General features: G+C 48.0%; 1 protein-coding gene across 2 annotated transcripts in view; it reads left to right on the forward strand.

Annotated features, from left to right (window-relative positions):
* The first annotated feature begins 612 nt into the window (after positions 1–612).
* The window catches only part of TMEM218 (transmembrane protein 218), a 31,618-nt gene continuing 16,738 nt past the window's right edge, over positions 613–15,492 (forward strand). The window contains exons 1-3 of one of the 2 annotated variants that reach the window (XM_048827288.2): positions 613–877; positions 2,454–2,564; positions 3,613–3,715. In XM_048827288.2, coding sequence (XP_048683245.2) covers positions 2,455–2,564; positions 3,613–3,715 — 213 coding nt within the window. In that variant the 5' untranslated portion in view covers positions 613–877; position 2,454. Of the gene's footprint in view, positions 878–1,751; positions 2,565–3,612; positions 3,716–15,492 lie in introns of those variants that run through there. The other variant, XM_048827290.2, reaches the window with a different exon arrangement.

A 15,492-nucleotide genomic window follows, 5' to 3' on the forward strand; every position in this document is an offset into this window, starting at 1 on the left:
CAGATTCGCAGGGAGCCAGCCCCGGGCTGCGGGGTCGTCTCTAGGGGGGCGGCCCCCACATTTTGTGGCGCCGTCTGAGGGCTAGACACAGGGATTGGCGGGGCTTCTTCAGCCTCGCTGGGGCACAGAGGACAAGCGGATCCCGCAGCCCGCGAGCCACGAGACCGGGCTAAACCCAACCACGACACAGGCCCGTGGCGCAGGAGGCCTGGGGCAGCGAGCGCGGTGGCTGGGACCTGGGGCGTCGGCTGCCCGTGAAAGCCCGGGGACCCCGCCGGCCGAGCACCGGGGGAGCCTCCCCCTCAGGCGAAGGAGCGGGAAGGCGGATCTCAGAGGCGAGAGGATCCAGGACGGAGCCGGGACCCGATGCCCACGTGCCCGGCCACCCCCGAGCCCGCAGGGCTCCTCAGGGGCGCCGCACGAGCCCCTCCGGCGCGAGGAACCGTCGGCCGGGGGCGGGGCCCAGCTCGACTCTCCCGCCCCGGAACGAGGAGGCGGGGCCGGCGTCGCCGCGAGCCGAGCTGCCGTGTTCCGCCCTCAGTCGCGGACCGCCTGTCACGTGGTGGGGGGGGAGAGTTGCTGTAACCAATAGCGATACGGGGCAGCGGAGCGGGCCACAGTGATTGGCGCCCAGCGCTGTGCACTAACCAATCAGATGGCACATTTCAACACGCGCGAGGCGGCTGGTTGCCCGGGGAAACCGGCCGCGAAGAGCGGGCAAGCGGAGAGCGAGGCGCTGCTGAGAGGGGGATGCTGACTGGTGCACAGCCACAGCCCGGAATAGAAGCTTATCTGCCATTGGCTCTCTTTGGCGCCCCATCGTGTGAGCTCGAGCAGCCGGGGGAAAGCGAAGTGTCGGGGCCCGGCCCGGGCGCAGGTAGGAGCCGACGCCTTGGGCCCGGGCCCGGGCCCGGGCAGTGCCGCCCCGCCCGCGAGACCGACCCCAGGGCCAGGCCGGGGCTTCTCCGGCCCCTCGAGTGTCCGTGAGGCCCCGCGCGCGGCCGGCTCTGAGGCGCCGGATCCGGATGCGGGCGCGGGGCGCGGGGCGGCTGAGGCGGCCCCGAGCGTGGGGTGCGCTGAGGCCAGTGGACGGTGGGAGCCCGCAGCCCGTACGGAGCGCGGCCCGTGGGCACCGGGCCGCGGGGGGCTACTGCACCCCCGGCTCGCTGGGTCTCCATCCTCCCCAGGCGTTACGGCTGGGTCCGCGGCTCCCCGCACCGCCCCGGCCCCGGCCCCGGCCCGGGCTCCGCGCAGGAATCTGCCTGGGGGGGTCCCACGGCTCAGCGGAGCCCTGGCTCCCGGGTGGGCTCCGGCGGCCCAAGAGCCGGCAGGGGCCTGGCCTCCCCCGCAGGGGCCTGGGCCGCGCTGCTCCAGGCAAATGCTGCAGCCGCCTGCTGCGACCTTGCGGCAGCTGCGAAGCCCCGCCCGTGTGCGGGACCCCATGGCAGAGCAAAATGCTGCCGCCCGGTCCGGACAGAATCGTCCCACGGGCTGGGTCCGGCTGCGGGGGCCAGTCGGACCACTTCTGGGTGCCTGGAAACTCCAAGCTATTTCTGTGCAAGGGGAAATGACCAGGACTATTTTCCTACCGTGCAGATGGACTGTGGGTGAATCCTAGCCCGTTAGTAGCTCTCCTTGGTGGGTGAAAAAGTTGGTGTCTCAGCTTGTAGTAGAAGAGGTTACTAGATATTTAAACATTAATCATTCTAACTGCCAGCTGTCATCAGTGAAAGGTAATTCACCTAAATTTGAAAGCATACATAAAATAATACACAGCATGTAAACTCCCTTAGTGTATTCGGCTGATGTACTGTGCATCAACTCTTTTGTACTAATAACCTTTATTTATGTACGGTTTCAGAGGAACAGCCGTGTTAGTCTGTATTCGCAAAAAGAAAAGGAGTACTTGTACACAAGTACTCCTTTTCTTTCCTTTTCTTTATTTATGTAGCACCTTTCATTTAGCTGGCTCCCAAAATGTTGTACATATTTAACAAATGGTATGCAAACTATACACCAGGATCACTTCACTAAGATATACTCCTCTTGGGTGGAATGCATTTCATAATACACACAACACTACATAACAGTTTAGAATATAAATTTATTTTTTAAAAAGTCCATATGAAGCTGGAATTGGAGCAGGAATTTGGGTAAACAGAATATAGTTAACAAATAGTCCTAAAACAAAAAAATCTCCTTGTTCTTATACTTCCAGTGTCTTCACATAGCATTACCTGAAGAATAATTACCAGATGAAATTACTAGCCTGAGGAGATGATAGTTAGTTTCCCAGGTTGTTCTCTGCACTTAGTTTGTTAGTGTTAAAGTATTTGTTTTTATTTTTGAATAGTTACATGTTTTAAAAATGGAACCTGCAGAAAAATCTATCCTCTGTGTGATTGAGGAAGGCCAGCTGAAGCAGGTTTGCTGATGCTTTCTCTTTCCTCCAGAATGGCTGGCACTGTGCTTGGGGTGGGGCCAGGAGTATTTATTTTAGCGCTGCTCTGTGTCTTGATGTTGCTGCTCTGCATGCTGTTATCCAGGACCTCCGGTCTTGCAAGGTAAGGAGATGTAGCCTTCTGGATAAAGAAAGCTAAAGTTATTAGAAGTGAAATGCCTGACTGTCCTAGTACATCTGGATTTTAGGGCACTGTTTCTTTAATTCCTCACAGCTTGAATAGGATCCATTTTAATCTCCTGTTAATAGCAGACTCTCATTAATTTAAGAGGGAGTTAGATTGAGTCCATAAACACTAACCAGCTCATTTGTAGTCTACCCGCTCTCCATAGAGTGCTACAGTGTGTAGAGTACTTGTACATACCAAGTAGGGTGGGAAGGATTATTGGCGGATTTTGGGTGTGAACTGTCATATATATATTTATTTAATTCCTAAAGGGCACTTTTCCAGGGCTTGGCCTTTCCCATTTGTCTTTTTGTTGCAGCAGTGAAGGTTAAATCACTTCAGGAGCTTGTCACTCTAAAGCCCATGTGTGGTTGTGGGACAGGATGCTGATTAAGAGACTCATCTGTTTTTTAAGTCTTTGCTCACTGAGCCAAGATTCCCCCCATGAAAGTCGCATAAATAATTAAAATGATTGATTCAAGCAAATGTAACTATTTCCCGGTGCTCTTATGGGTAGGCAGTACAGAGACTATTCTGTACCAGGCTCCAGCAAAACATCCAATTCAAACCTTACGCTACAAGTCTGAGATTTTCAGTGCTGCCTAGGGGATCAAGTGGAAATTGTATGACCAGTTGCCCTAAGTGGTTTTGAAAATCAGATTTTCTGGGTACTGCTTCACTACCAGTGTCTGATTTATGGGGAATTACTATCTTTCATTTCAGTATGTTGGCACTTTATATCTTAATGGGAAGGACAAAAGAAGAGTAGAATTCTTTTGAATTTGTGAGGGGTGCTTTTTTTGGAGTCCTGTGGCTGCACTAAATACCTGGGCTGGGGTTAGGCCGAGAAGAGGGATATGGGGATATTGGTTTGTTTGATGTGGTATGGACAAAATGTGAGCAGTGTCAATGTCTCATTTATAAAAGGAGCTGTGTGGCTGGGAGACCTAATAGTGGGATTCTTCCTGTCCAATTCTTTCCTCAGATTCTCTGTCATTATGGTTTTCTTCTCTGCTGTGATCGTTATGTTGGTTCTGTTACTTTTCCCTCGTGCCAGTGAGTTCCCAGCACCAGCTACAGAAATGAAGGTAAATTCATGGTTTCTTTTCCCCATTTCAGGCTCGTTGTCCTGGTGGTTGCACCTTATTCAATTTAGGCCATTGGCTTTCAAACAGGGTGAGGGTGGAATGAGGTTGTCAGGGGACGTGGGGCTGTGGCTGACCAGGTGTCCAGGACAGGGCAGGATAGCAATGGAGAGAGTGTGCAGGGAGTCCCTTGTATTCAGATATGGGGGATGGAAGCTCAGCCCAGCCTCAGCAGCAGCTTGCTGCTTTCTCTCTCCTCCCTTCTTTGACCACTGGTGACTCCCTGCCAGCTCTCCTCTCTGCTACCCTGCCCTAGATACCTGGCTGGCTGCACCCCTTTGGAGCCTGAGCAAGAGGCACAAGTAGAGTGGGGTGGTTAGGACCCCCTTGTCTGTTCCATGATGCCAAAGGCTTCTCTATGGGTGGAGCCAGCTGGGTCCTGCCACTGCCCAGAGGCGAGCAACCTGCTGTCCTCAGTGAGTCATTTTCTGACATGGATGAATGGGAGTTCATAGATTCTAAGACCAGAAGGGATCATTATGATTATCTAATCAAACCTCCTGTATAGCACAGGCCATAAAACTTCCCCCAGATAATACCTAGAGCTGGTGTTTTTAAAAAAAAATAAAAAAAAATCCAATCTTGATTTTAAAATTGTCATCATGGAGAGTCTACTACGACCCTTGGTACACTGTTCCAATGGTAAATTACTCGCACAGTCTGAATTTATCTAGCTTTAACTTTCAGCCATTGAATCATGTTAAACCTTTCTCAGCTAGACAGAAGAGGAGTTCTTTATTAAGTATTTGTTTCCCCATGTAGGTACTTGTAGATTGTGATCAAGTCACCCCTCCGCCTTCTCTTTGTTAAACTAAACAGATTGAGCTCCTTGAGTTTATCACCATACAGCGTGTTTTCTAATCCTGTAATCATTCTTGTGGCTCTTCTCTGAACCCTCTTCAATGTATCACCATCCTTCTTGAATTGTGGACACCAGAACCGGACACAGTATTTCAGCATCGGTCACACCAATGCCAAGTACAGTGGTAAAATAACCTCTCTACTTCTATTCGAGTTTCCCCTATTTATAAATCTAAGGGTCTCATTAGCTCTTTTGGCCACAGTGCCACACTGGGAGCTCGTGTTCAGTTGACTGTCCACTACAACCCCCAAATCCTTTTCAGAGTCACTGGTTCCCAGGATTGAGTCCCCCATCCTGTACGTATGGCCTACATTCTTTGTTCCTAGATGTATACATTTACATTTAGCTGTATTAAATGCATATTGTTTGCCTGTGTCCATTTTACCAAGCGATGCGGATAGCTCTGCATCCATGACTTATCCTCTTCATTAATTAGTGCACACCCAATTTTTGTGTCATCTACAAACTTTATCAGTGATGATTTTGATTTTTCCAGGTCATTGATAAAAATGTTAAATAGCATAGGACCAAGAACTGAGCCCTGCAGGACCCCAGTGGAAACAAACATGTTTGTGACAATTCCTTGTTTACAGTTATAGTTAAGTTTGCAGTTAACCAGTTTTTAATCCATTTAATGAGTGCCATATTAATTTTCTATTCTAATTTTTTAATCAGAATGTTGAGCAGTACCAAGTCCAAGTCTGTTAGGTCAACACTATTACCTTTATCAAGCAAACTTGTGTTCTCATTAAAAAAAAAAAAATCAAGTTAGTTTGATAGGGTCTATTTTCTATAAACCCACACTGATTCATATTAATTCCATTACATTCCTTTTGGTCTTTATTAATCATGTCCCTTATCAGCTGCTCCATTATCTTACCCAGGGTCATAGAATCATAGAATATCAGGGTTGGAAGGGACCTCAGGAGGTCATCTAGTCCAACCCCCTGCTCAAAGCAGGACCGATCTCCAATTAAATCATCCCAGCCAGGGCTTTGTCAAGCCTGACCTTAAAAACCTCTAAGGAAGGAGATTCTACCACCTCCCTAGGTAACGCATTCCAGTGTTTCACCACCCTCCTAGTGAAAAAGCTTTTCCTAATATCTAACCTAAATCTCCCCCACTGCAACTTGAGACCATTACTCCTTGTTCTGTCATCTGCTACCACTGAGAACAGTCTAGAGCCATCCTCTTTGGAACCCCCTTTCAGGTAGTTGAAAGCAGCTATCAAATCCCCCCTCTTTCTTCTCTTCCGTAGACTAAACATCCCCTGTTCCCTCAGCCTCTCCTCATAAGTCATGTGTTTCAGTCCCCTAATCATTTTTGTTGTCCTCCGGTGGACGTTTTCCAATTTTTCCACATCCTTCTTGTTGTGTGGGGCCCAAAACTGGACACAGTACTCCAGATGAGGCCTCACCAGTGTCGAATAGAGGGAAACAATCATGTCCCTTGATCTGCTGGCAGTGCCCCTACTTATACATCCCAAAATGCCATTGGCCTTCTTGGCAACAAGGGCACGCTGTTGACTCATATCCAGCTTCTCGTCCACTGTAACCCCTAGGTCCTTTTCTGCAGAACTGCTGCCGAGCCATTCGGCCCCTAGTCTGTAGCGGTGCATGGGATTCTTCCGTCCTAAGTGCAGGACTCTGCACTTGTCCTTGTTGAACCTCATCAGATTTCTTTTGGCCCAATCCTCCAATTTGTCTAGGTCCCTCTGTATCCTATCCCTACCCTCCAGCGTATCTACCTCTCCTCCCAGTTTAGTGTCATCTGCGAACTTGCTGAGGGTGCAATCCACACGATCCTCCAATCATTTATGAAGATACTGAACAAAACCGGCCCCAGGACCGACCCTTGGGGCACTCCACTTGATACCGGCTGTCAACTAGACATGGAGCCATTGATCACTACCCCTTGAGCCCGACAATCTAGCCAGCTTTCTATCCACCTTATAGTCCATTCATCCAGCCCATATTTCTTTAACTTGCTGGCAAGAATACTGTGAGAGACAGTGTCAAAAGCTTTGCTAAAGTCAAGGAACAACACGTCCACCGCTTTCCCCTCATCCACAGAGCCAGTTATCTCATCATAGAAGGCAATTAGATTAGTCAGGCATGACTTGCCCTTGGTGAATCCATGATCACTGTTCCTGATCACTTTCCTCTCCTCCAAGTGCTTCAGAATTGATTCCTTGAGGACCTGCTCCATGATTTTTCCAGGGACTGAGGTGAGTCTGACTGGCCTGTAGTTCCCAGGATCCTCCTTCTTCCCTTTTTTAAAGATGGGCACTACATTAGCCTTTTTCCAGTCATCCGGGACTTCCCCCGATTGCCATGAGTTTTCAAAGATAATGGCCAATGGATCTGCAATCACATCTGCCAACTCCTTTAGCACTCTCGGATGCAACGCATCTGGCCCCATGGACTTGTGCTCGTCCAGCTTTTCTAAATAGTCCCGAACCACTTCTTTCTCCACAGAGGGCTGGTCACCTCCTCCCCATGCTGTGCTGCCCAGTGCAGTAGTCTGGGAGCTGATCTTGTTCGTGAAGACAGAGGCAAAAAAAGCATTGAGTACATTAGCTTTTTCCACATCCTCGGTCACTAGGTTGCCTCCCTCATTCAGTAAGGGGCCCACGCTTTCCTTGACTTTCTTCTTGTTGCTAACATACCTGAAGAAACCCTTCTTGTTACTCTTAACATCTCTTGCTAGCTGCAACTCCAGGTGTGATTTGGCCTTCCTGATTTCACTCCTGCATGCCCGAGCAATATTTTTCTACTCTTCCCTGGTCATTTGTCCAATCTTCCACTTCTTGTAAGCTTCTTTTTTGTATTTAAGATCAGCAAGGATTTCACTGTTAAGCCAAGCTGGTCGCCTGCCATATTTACTATTTTTTTTTCTACACATCGGGATGGTTTGTCCCTGTAATCTCAGTAAGGATTCTTTAAAATACAGCCAGCTCTCCTGGACTCCTTTCCCCCTCATGTTATTCTCCCAGGAGATCTTGCCCATCAGAAAAGCAGACTTTGACTCCCTCAGGGAACTGAAGTCCAGGGTCCGTATTCTGCTGCTTTCCTTTCTTGCTTGTGTCAGGATCCTGAACTCGACCATCTCATGGTCACTGCCTCCCAAGTTCCCATCCACTTTTGCTTCCCCTCCTAATTCTTCCCGGTTTGTGAGCACCAGGTCAAGAAGAGCTCTGCCCCTAGTTGGTTCCTTCAGCACTTGCACCAGGAAATTGTCCCCTACATTTTCCAAAAACTTCTTGGATTGTCTGTGCACCGCTGTATTACTCTCCCAGCAGATATCAGGGTGATTGAAGTCTCCCTTGAGAACCAGGGCATGTGATCTAGTAACTTCTGCGAGTTGCTGGAAGAAAGCCTCGTCCACCTCATCCCCCTGGTCCGGTGGTCTATAGTAGACTCCCACCACAACATCACCCTTGTTGCTCACACTTCTAAACTTAATCCAGAGACTCTCAGTGTGAGGCTGATAGGCCTATAATTATTCGGGTCATCCTGTTTACCCTCTTTAAAAATTGGCACAATGTTTGCTTTCTTTAAGTCTTCTGGAACTTCCCCAGTTCTCTAAAGCTTATTGAAAAGCTATGTTAATGGTCTAGTGAGCTGCTCAGCTAGTTCTTTCAAAACTCTTGGATGCAAATTATCTGGACCTACTGATTTTAGTAACTTCTGTTTAACATTCTTCAAAGATACTAGTGGAATGGAAAGAGTGTTGTCAACACCATATGATGAGACTATATCATCTGGTTTCTCCCCCCCCCCCCCCCCCATACTTGCTTTTTCTGCATTATTATTGATAATTTTACCATTTCCATCTGCCATGCTGGAGCCTCCGCATGTATTTATTGACAAATAAAACTTGCAGTATTTTTAAATGTTTTGCACAGAATGCCCTCAGGAGTAGCTTTGGGACATTATCTTCACAGCAGCCTTTGTTTCTGAGCAGATGTGCTACAGGGTTACATGTCAGCTTCAGCTTTCTCAGGGTATGTGGCTTCATTCCTAGGTACAATGAGCTGCAGTGATCAAACTGGAAGTGCACAAAAGCATGGATCCCTGTAGCCAGGTCTGTGCCCAATAGGATGGGCTGCAGTCTGCTGACCATCTGAAGTGAGTGCTATTTGCAGCTGTGGCTATATGAGCATCCTGAGTCCCCTACCTCTCATCTCTGCAGCATGTACATGCTAGGGACACAGGGTTTATCACACACCAAGAAGGAAAACTTTGTGGGAGTCCCTTGTTATGATATTGGGAGCACATCACTACTGTAGTGTCCATTCTGACTCTCTCAATCCCTGTTTTGATCTGGAGTAAGCCAAACTACTGTATTCTGGAATTCTTGCATTTGACAGTTCTGCTTGTATTCTTAGCCCTGGTCTACACTAGGACTTTAGGTCGAATTTAGCAGCGTTAAATCGATGTAAACCTGCACCTGTCCACATGATGAAGCCCTTTATTTCGACTTAAAGGGCTCTTAAAATCGATTTCCTTACTCCACCCCTGACAAGTGGATTAGCACTTAAATCGGCCTTGCCAGGTCGAATTTGGGGTACTGTAGACACAATTCTACGGTATTGGCCTCCGGGAGCTATCCTAGAGTGCTCCATTGTGACTGCTCTGGACAGCACTCTCAACTCAGATGCACGATTGTTTGCCGTTGCTCTGACGCAGGGAGGGGCGACTGATGACATGGCTTACAGGGTTGGCTTACAGGGAGTTAAAATCAACAAAGGGGGTGGCTTTACATCAAGGAGTATTTCAGGCAGGACTTCATGGAGGGTTCCAATAAGAAATGGTGCACCTAAGTTATTTGTTCTTATTGTAACAAGGAGGTTAGTCTGGCCTCTGATACATGGCTAGATTTACCTCGCTGCACCTTCTCTGTGAGTGACTGCAGTGTGACCTAGAGGAATGAGTCCCCTAGATGGGGGGCGGGGAGGGGGGTTTTGCAAATGAGTATAAAACAAATCTGGTCTATTTCTTGTTTTGATACACTCCATCTATCTTTTACATCTTTGGCTGGCAGCAGACGGTGCAGAAGGACTGCATGCCATCCACATCTCATGGCTGCTCGGCAGAAGATGGTACAATAGGACTGCTAGCAATCCATATCGCCTGCCTGCTCAGCATAAGATGGTTCAATAGGACTGACTGCAGGACTAAAGAGAATGACCTGATCAGGTCACTCCAGATTTAGTCCCTGCACCCATGTCTGCCCAGGCGCTCCTGACCAACCTCACAGAGGCAACCAGGAGCACCTCGGACATGACAATGACGGCTACCAGTCCTATTGCACCGTCTGCTGCCACAAGGCAATGGGTTGCTGCTGCTGTGTAGCAATGCAGTACCGCGTCTGCCAGCACCGGGAGACATACGGTGACAGTGAGCTGAGTGGGTTCCATGTTTGCCGTGGTATGGCGTCTGCACAGGTAACTCAGGAAAAAAGGCGCAAAACGATTGTCTGCCCTTGCTTTCACGGAGGGAGGGAGGGAACGGGGGCCTGACGATATGTACCCAGAACCACCCGCGACAATGTTTTAGCCCCATCAGGCATTGGGATCTCAACCCAGAATTCCAATGGGCAGCGGAGACTGTGGGAACTGTGGGATAGCTACCCACAGTGCAACACTCCGGAAGTCGACTCTCTAGCCTCGGTACTGTGGAAGCGCTCCGCTGAGTTAATGCACTTAATGCACTGAGAGCATTTTCTGTGGGGACACACGCACTCGAATATATAAAACCGATTTCTAAAAAACCGACTTCTATAAATTCGACCTAATTTCGTAGTGTAGACATACCCTTACAAACTGGTATTTGCATCCCTATGGATCCTACCTCCTAGTTCCTTTCCCCAGAAGTCCTTAGTCAGGATTGGAACTCTTTTTGTGCAGTGCTTTGGTGGCCTAGCCTATTTGTGCAGTATAGTTTCTAGTCAGGAGCTGCAGTGTCCTGCCATCTTTCTAGTATGCAGGAAAGTTTTTGCGTTCTCCCAGGACAGTTCTTACTCCCTGATTATCTGACTCTGAGGTAGAGGCATTTGTCACTCTTTTAATCAGAGCCCACCCATGCCTCGCCATCACCTCACTGCTCAAACCCTGCTAGAGCCCTGGCTCCTGCCTTGAGTACTGTACCTCTCCCGTCATCTCTTTCTACACTCCATGTACTCGGAACGTCTCTGCTAAAGTCATCTCCTCCTCCTCCTGCCATGTTTCACATTCCCTCCCCACCATACACACACCCTCACATACTTTTTTTAATTCTGCTGTGGCTCCTGTTCTCTTGCCACATCTTCCCTCATGTGCTCCTTCGGCAACTCACAACCTTTTCTCTCGCCTCCTTTGTCTCTTTCTTCAACTTTGATCTTTTCACCTTCCATCAGGCTGCCCTCTGGCCCCATGTAGAACAATCTTCATCATCTTAGCCACTAAACTTCAGTGCTCTCTCCTCTTTTGGTATTTCATTTGCCTCCTCACGAGTAATATTCCTGTCTGTGTCTGGTCTTTGCGTTAGCTTAAAATCTTCAGGGCAGGAAATTTGGCTTGCTCTGCATCTGTAAATTGCTGTAAAAATCCCATTTATAGTGCAAGAGATTTACCATTTTGATAATCCCATAATACTTCAGTCTGTGAGCTTTTCTCATTCTCTTTCCTGTCACTGTTACCCTGCTAGAGTGCTTCTTTGTATCCCCCATCTACCCTTCTTCTGGGGCAATTGTAATCCTGCCCCTGCTAAAATACAAAAAGAAAAGGAGTACTTGTGGCACCTTAGAGACTAACCAATTTATTTGAGCATGAGCTTTCGTGAGCTCACGAAAGCTCATTGGTTAGTCTCTAAGGTGCCACAAGTACTCCTTTTCTTTTTGCGAATACAAACTAACACGGCTGTTCCTCTGAAACCTGCTAAAATACAGTTTCACTTGCATGTCAACTGCTTCCAGAAGAGTCAATCAGAGTCTTCATTACCAGTAATCTGGCTCCCTGTTGGGTCCATCAGCGAATGCCCTTTCTGTGCTTGTTCTCCTTCTTGCCAAAGGTTTCCCAGTACTAATGATTTAAATTCCTCACTCTTTACACCATCTTTTCACTCACACACTGCAGCTCTTAGTTCTCCTGTTTTGCTGGGCTTGCCTGGGAATGCAGCTGGAAGATAGGCCTCTACAGCAGATTGCACTTGAGTTTTTCCTACAGTGTCCTAGTTTGTGGGTACTGACAGATTCTCATACCACAGTTTTCACCAAAAGGTTTGTGAGCTGGACTCTTAGTAATGATCCTGTGGTTCCTTTATTATCACACACCTGACTTTGTCCCAGTGATTAAAAAGCCCTTTCTTAGCACTGTGATTTCCTGTGTCCTTGAGGAACTCTCAGAGCTTGAGGAATGTTCACCCTGTTCTGCAGTTGGAAGACAAGTACCTTCCAAGGGAAATTTTCTGTTCCTCCTTGGTTTTCCTCTGGCAGGATACTGGTTGTTTGACTGGAGGATGCAGGCAGTTAGTTCTATGGTGAGCCTTCCTCCAAGGCTCTGCACTCCAAGGTGGCTTGCCTCAAAACCCCTCTGTCTCTTGCTTGTTGCACAGTGCAGCCTGCCTGGCCTCAGAATTTTGCTTGGTTTCTGGGAGTTCAAGCTGCCTCCATTGCTTCTTGCTCACATTTCTAAGTTAGACTGCAAATGCTTTGGTTCAGGGACCATACCTTTCTTTGCCTTCCTTGCAGCACCCAGCACGCTTTTGAGCATTATAGAGTAATAATCACTTGGCAAAGAGTCCTGCATTCAGCACCCTGCCTGACCCTCCACTGACTTTCTCAATCATTTACCCCTAATTCCACTTGCCTTCTGTCTCAGAGCCCGATTGGTGTCCTTTCACCTTCCTAAGAGCTTAGTCTCTGTTGGCCATAGTTTAGATGGTGGATTCTCTTGACTCCTGCTCACACCATGCTGCTTTCTGTGTTTGTCTTATTCTTGCTCTACATCTCCCAGCCCTTCTGTAGGTGTTTGGGGCTTTGGATACCAAAGTGCTCTTTCCCATATTCCATTATTAGCGTGCAGAGGAATGATACTCACTTTTCTAAATATTGAGTTGTGTGGTATGTGTGACGTTCCCCTGGTGTTACCTGGACTGATGATCTGGTAGGTCACTCCAATCCTCGACTCTGAGCCAGCCTTGCCTTGCTCTGCTCTGAGAACCCCCCACTCCCGGGCTGTTCAGACAGCCTCTACCATGTAAGCAGCTCCCAGCTACGTGAGCGAGCACTTTTGGCCAGCACTGCTTGGACTGTGCAACCGAATGACACTAGCCAGTATCTGCGGTCCCAGACACAATCCTAGGAACCTCCGTCTTGCAGTGTCCAGTTATGCCCGCTGGATGCTGCAAGCTTATATGAGTTCGTCAGTTTAACAAATAAATTGATATATATCAGGCTTGTTATCCCAAGGGGAGTCTCTGATATGCTTCAAACCAGTGCACTGCTTCATGTAGAATAAACAAATTAACTACAAAAGATAGATTTAAAGTGATTATAAGTCAAAGCACAAGAAGTACGATTTGGTCAAATGAAATAAAAGCAAAACACATTCTAAGCTGATCTTAACACTTTCGGTGCCCTTACAAACTTAGATGTTCTCATCACAGACTGGCTGGTTGCCCTTCAGCCAGGCTCTCCCCTTTGATCAGCGCTTCAGTTGCTTGGTGGTGGTGTCTGTAGATGGAGTTGGAAGAGAGAGCCAGCATGGCAAACGTCTCTCCCTTTTATCATGTCTTTTCTTCCCTCCTGGCTTTGCCCCCCCCCCCCCCCCTTCAGAGTCAGGTGAGCATTACCTCATCATAGCCCCAAACTGACCAAGGGAAGGGGGGTGACTCCCTCAAGAGTCCAACAGATCCTTTGTTGCTGCCTAGGCCAGTGTCCTTTGTTCCTGTGAGGCTGGGCTGGGTTTGTCCCGTGTATGCCCTGATGAGGTGTGAACTGATTGCCATATTTGGGGTCAGGAAGGAATTTTCCCCCAGGGCAGACTGGAAGAGGCCTGGGGCTTTTTTGCCTTCCTCTGTAGCATGGGGCACGGGTCACTTGCTGGAGGATTCTCTGCACCCTGAAGTCTTTAAACCATGATTTGAGGACTTCAATAGCTCAGACATAGGTGAGAGGTTTATCGCAGGAGTGGGTGGGTGAGATTCTGTGGCCTGTGTTGTGCAGGATGTCGGACTAGATGATCATGATGGTCCCTTCTGACCTTTAATATCTATGAACTGCCCCTCTGCTCCTGGAGAGTTTTTGCCTGGGCTTGTTTTAAGCTATGAGGACACGTTTTCAGCCTCATAACTATATACATGAAATTACAACCTATAACATTACTGTAACAACAATGCTCAGTGTGTCATGAGCCTTCCAAAGACACCTACCATGACAAACTTTGCATTGTGTACCACACAATCGTATTAAAGAATGAACATGGTGGTGTAGGGCATTTCCCCAAGGTACGGAGTGTCACAGTGTGGTATGAGAGGTTCGTTTTTGTTTTTTTTTCCCCCTCCCCTCCTCCTCCGCCCCTCCCCCTCCCCCATGCATGTGAATTGCCTTGCTCCAAGTAAAACTTGGAACTGAGATCAAGGGCCGTGGTGGAAATAGGTTATAGTGTACATGTTCGACAAGCCAGCAGAATAAATGCTCATTTACAGGATCTCCAGGACTTGCCCCTGAAGCAGCCTAGTTCAATACGATATCAATAATACATGGCCTGGGCTTTCTATGCTCAAAGCCTGCTAATTGGCTAATTAAAAAGTGAAAGTGTTGGACGAGCAAACTTGTCACCCTCAAGAGACTTGTTCTGTAGCAGAGCCAAGGTCAAGCTTGTGTTAACACTGTTTCATAATATTCACCTTTGTTATAAGCAATCCCAGAAGCTCAAAGGATGATTTCATAATCCTGGGCTTTCTGGTTGGTGTTTCTCACTATCATTTTGTCTGCCTTCTGTGTCTGCATCTTCACTAAATAATCCGATATTCTTTTCCTGCCATGTATCCTCTGTAAGCACAGTGGTGCCTTATATCAATGCCCATAAATATAAAGATCAGTGACTAGTATTCTGGAAGAAGCAGCTGTGTGACATGGAGTTCATGAAACAACTGGTTGACTTCAGGGAAATAATTGCTGGACAAGATTTCAGCTCTTGCCTCGCTGTCATGACTCACGGCCACATGTTATTCTAGTGAGCTGAGCATGGTTAACTCAGGGCTATTTTGAACCTCATGGATCAGATTCTGCACTCTGATTCACCTTAGATTCCTACTGAATTCTATGGAAGTTTGGGTCCAAGGAATGCAGAATTGGGCTCCACTCCATGATTAAACACTTTCTCATTCATCTAAATAGTAGGTACCTTGCTGCTTCATGGCTCAGCTTAATTCTCGCCTTAGAACTAAGCTTGAAACAGGATGGGAATAGGAACCTATTATATAAACCCACTCACAAGTGGTAGCATTTGAACCACTGTCCAGTAATCAGAACCAACAGAGAAATTCAGTGTGAGTACTACCATGAATGTGTCTCATGTGAACCTATTAAATTTAAAATAAGAGGATGGCAGCTCTGTGGGTCAAATGCTAGCACTGTGAGTTGGTATTCAGCAGAACAGGGTTTGAATTTCATCCTGCTTTGGAGTTGGCACACACAGCTCTAGTGGGAGAAGACATCCCCTTTGTTACTCAGCAGCGACCCCGCCAGCGGGTTAGGCAGAGCAGCCTGCGTTTATCGGAGAAATCCTGCTGAGACGTGGCACATTTGGGAAGGAGTGTACCCCACCCCTGCCTGCCTGCATGGAGCTGCTACTTTTATCTTGGCTGGCTTT

Source organism: Caretta caretta, chromosome 22 (assembly GCF_965140235.1).
Source record: "Caretta caretta isolate rCarCar2 chromosome 22, rCarCar1.hap1, whole genome shotgun sequence".
Taxonomy (NCBI): Eukaryota; Metazoa; Chordata; order Testudines; family Cheloniidae; genus Caretta; species Caretta caretta.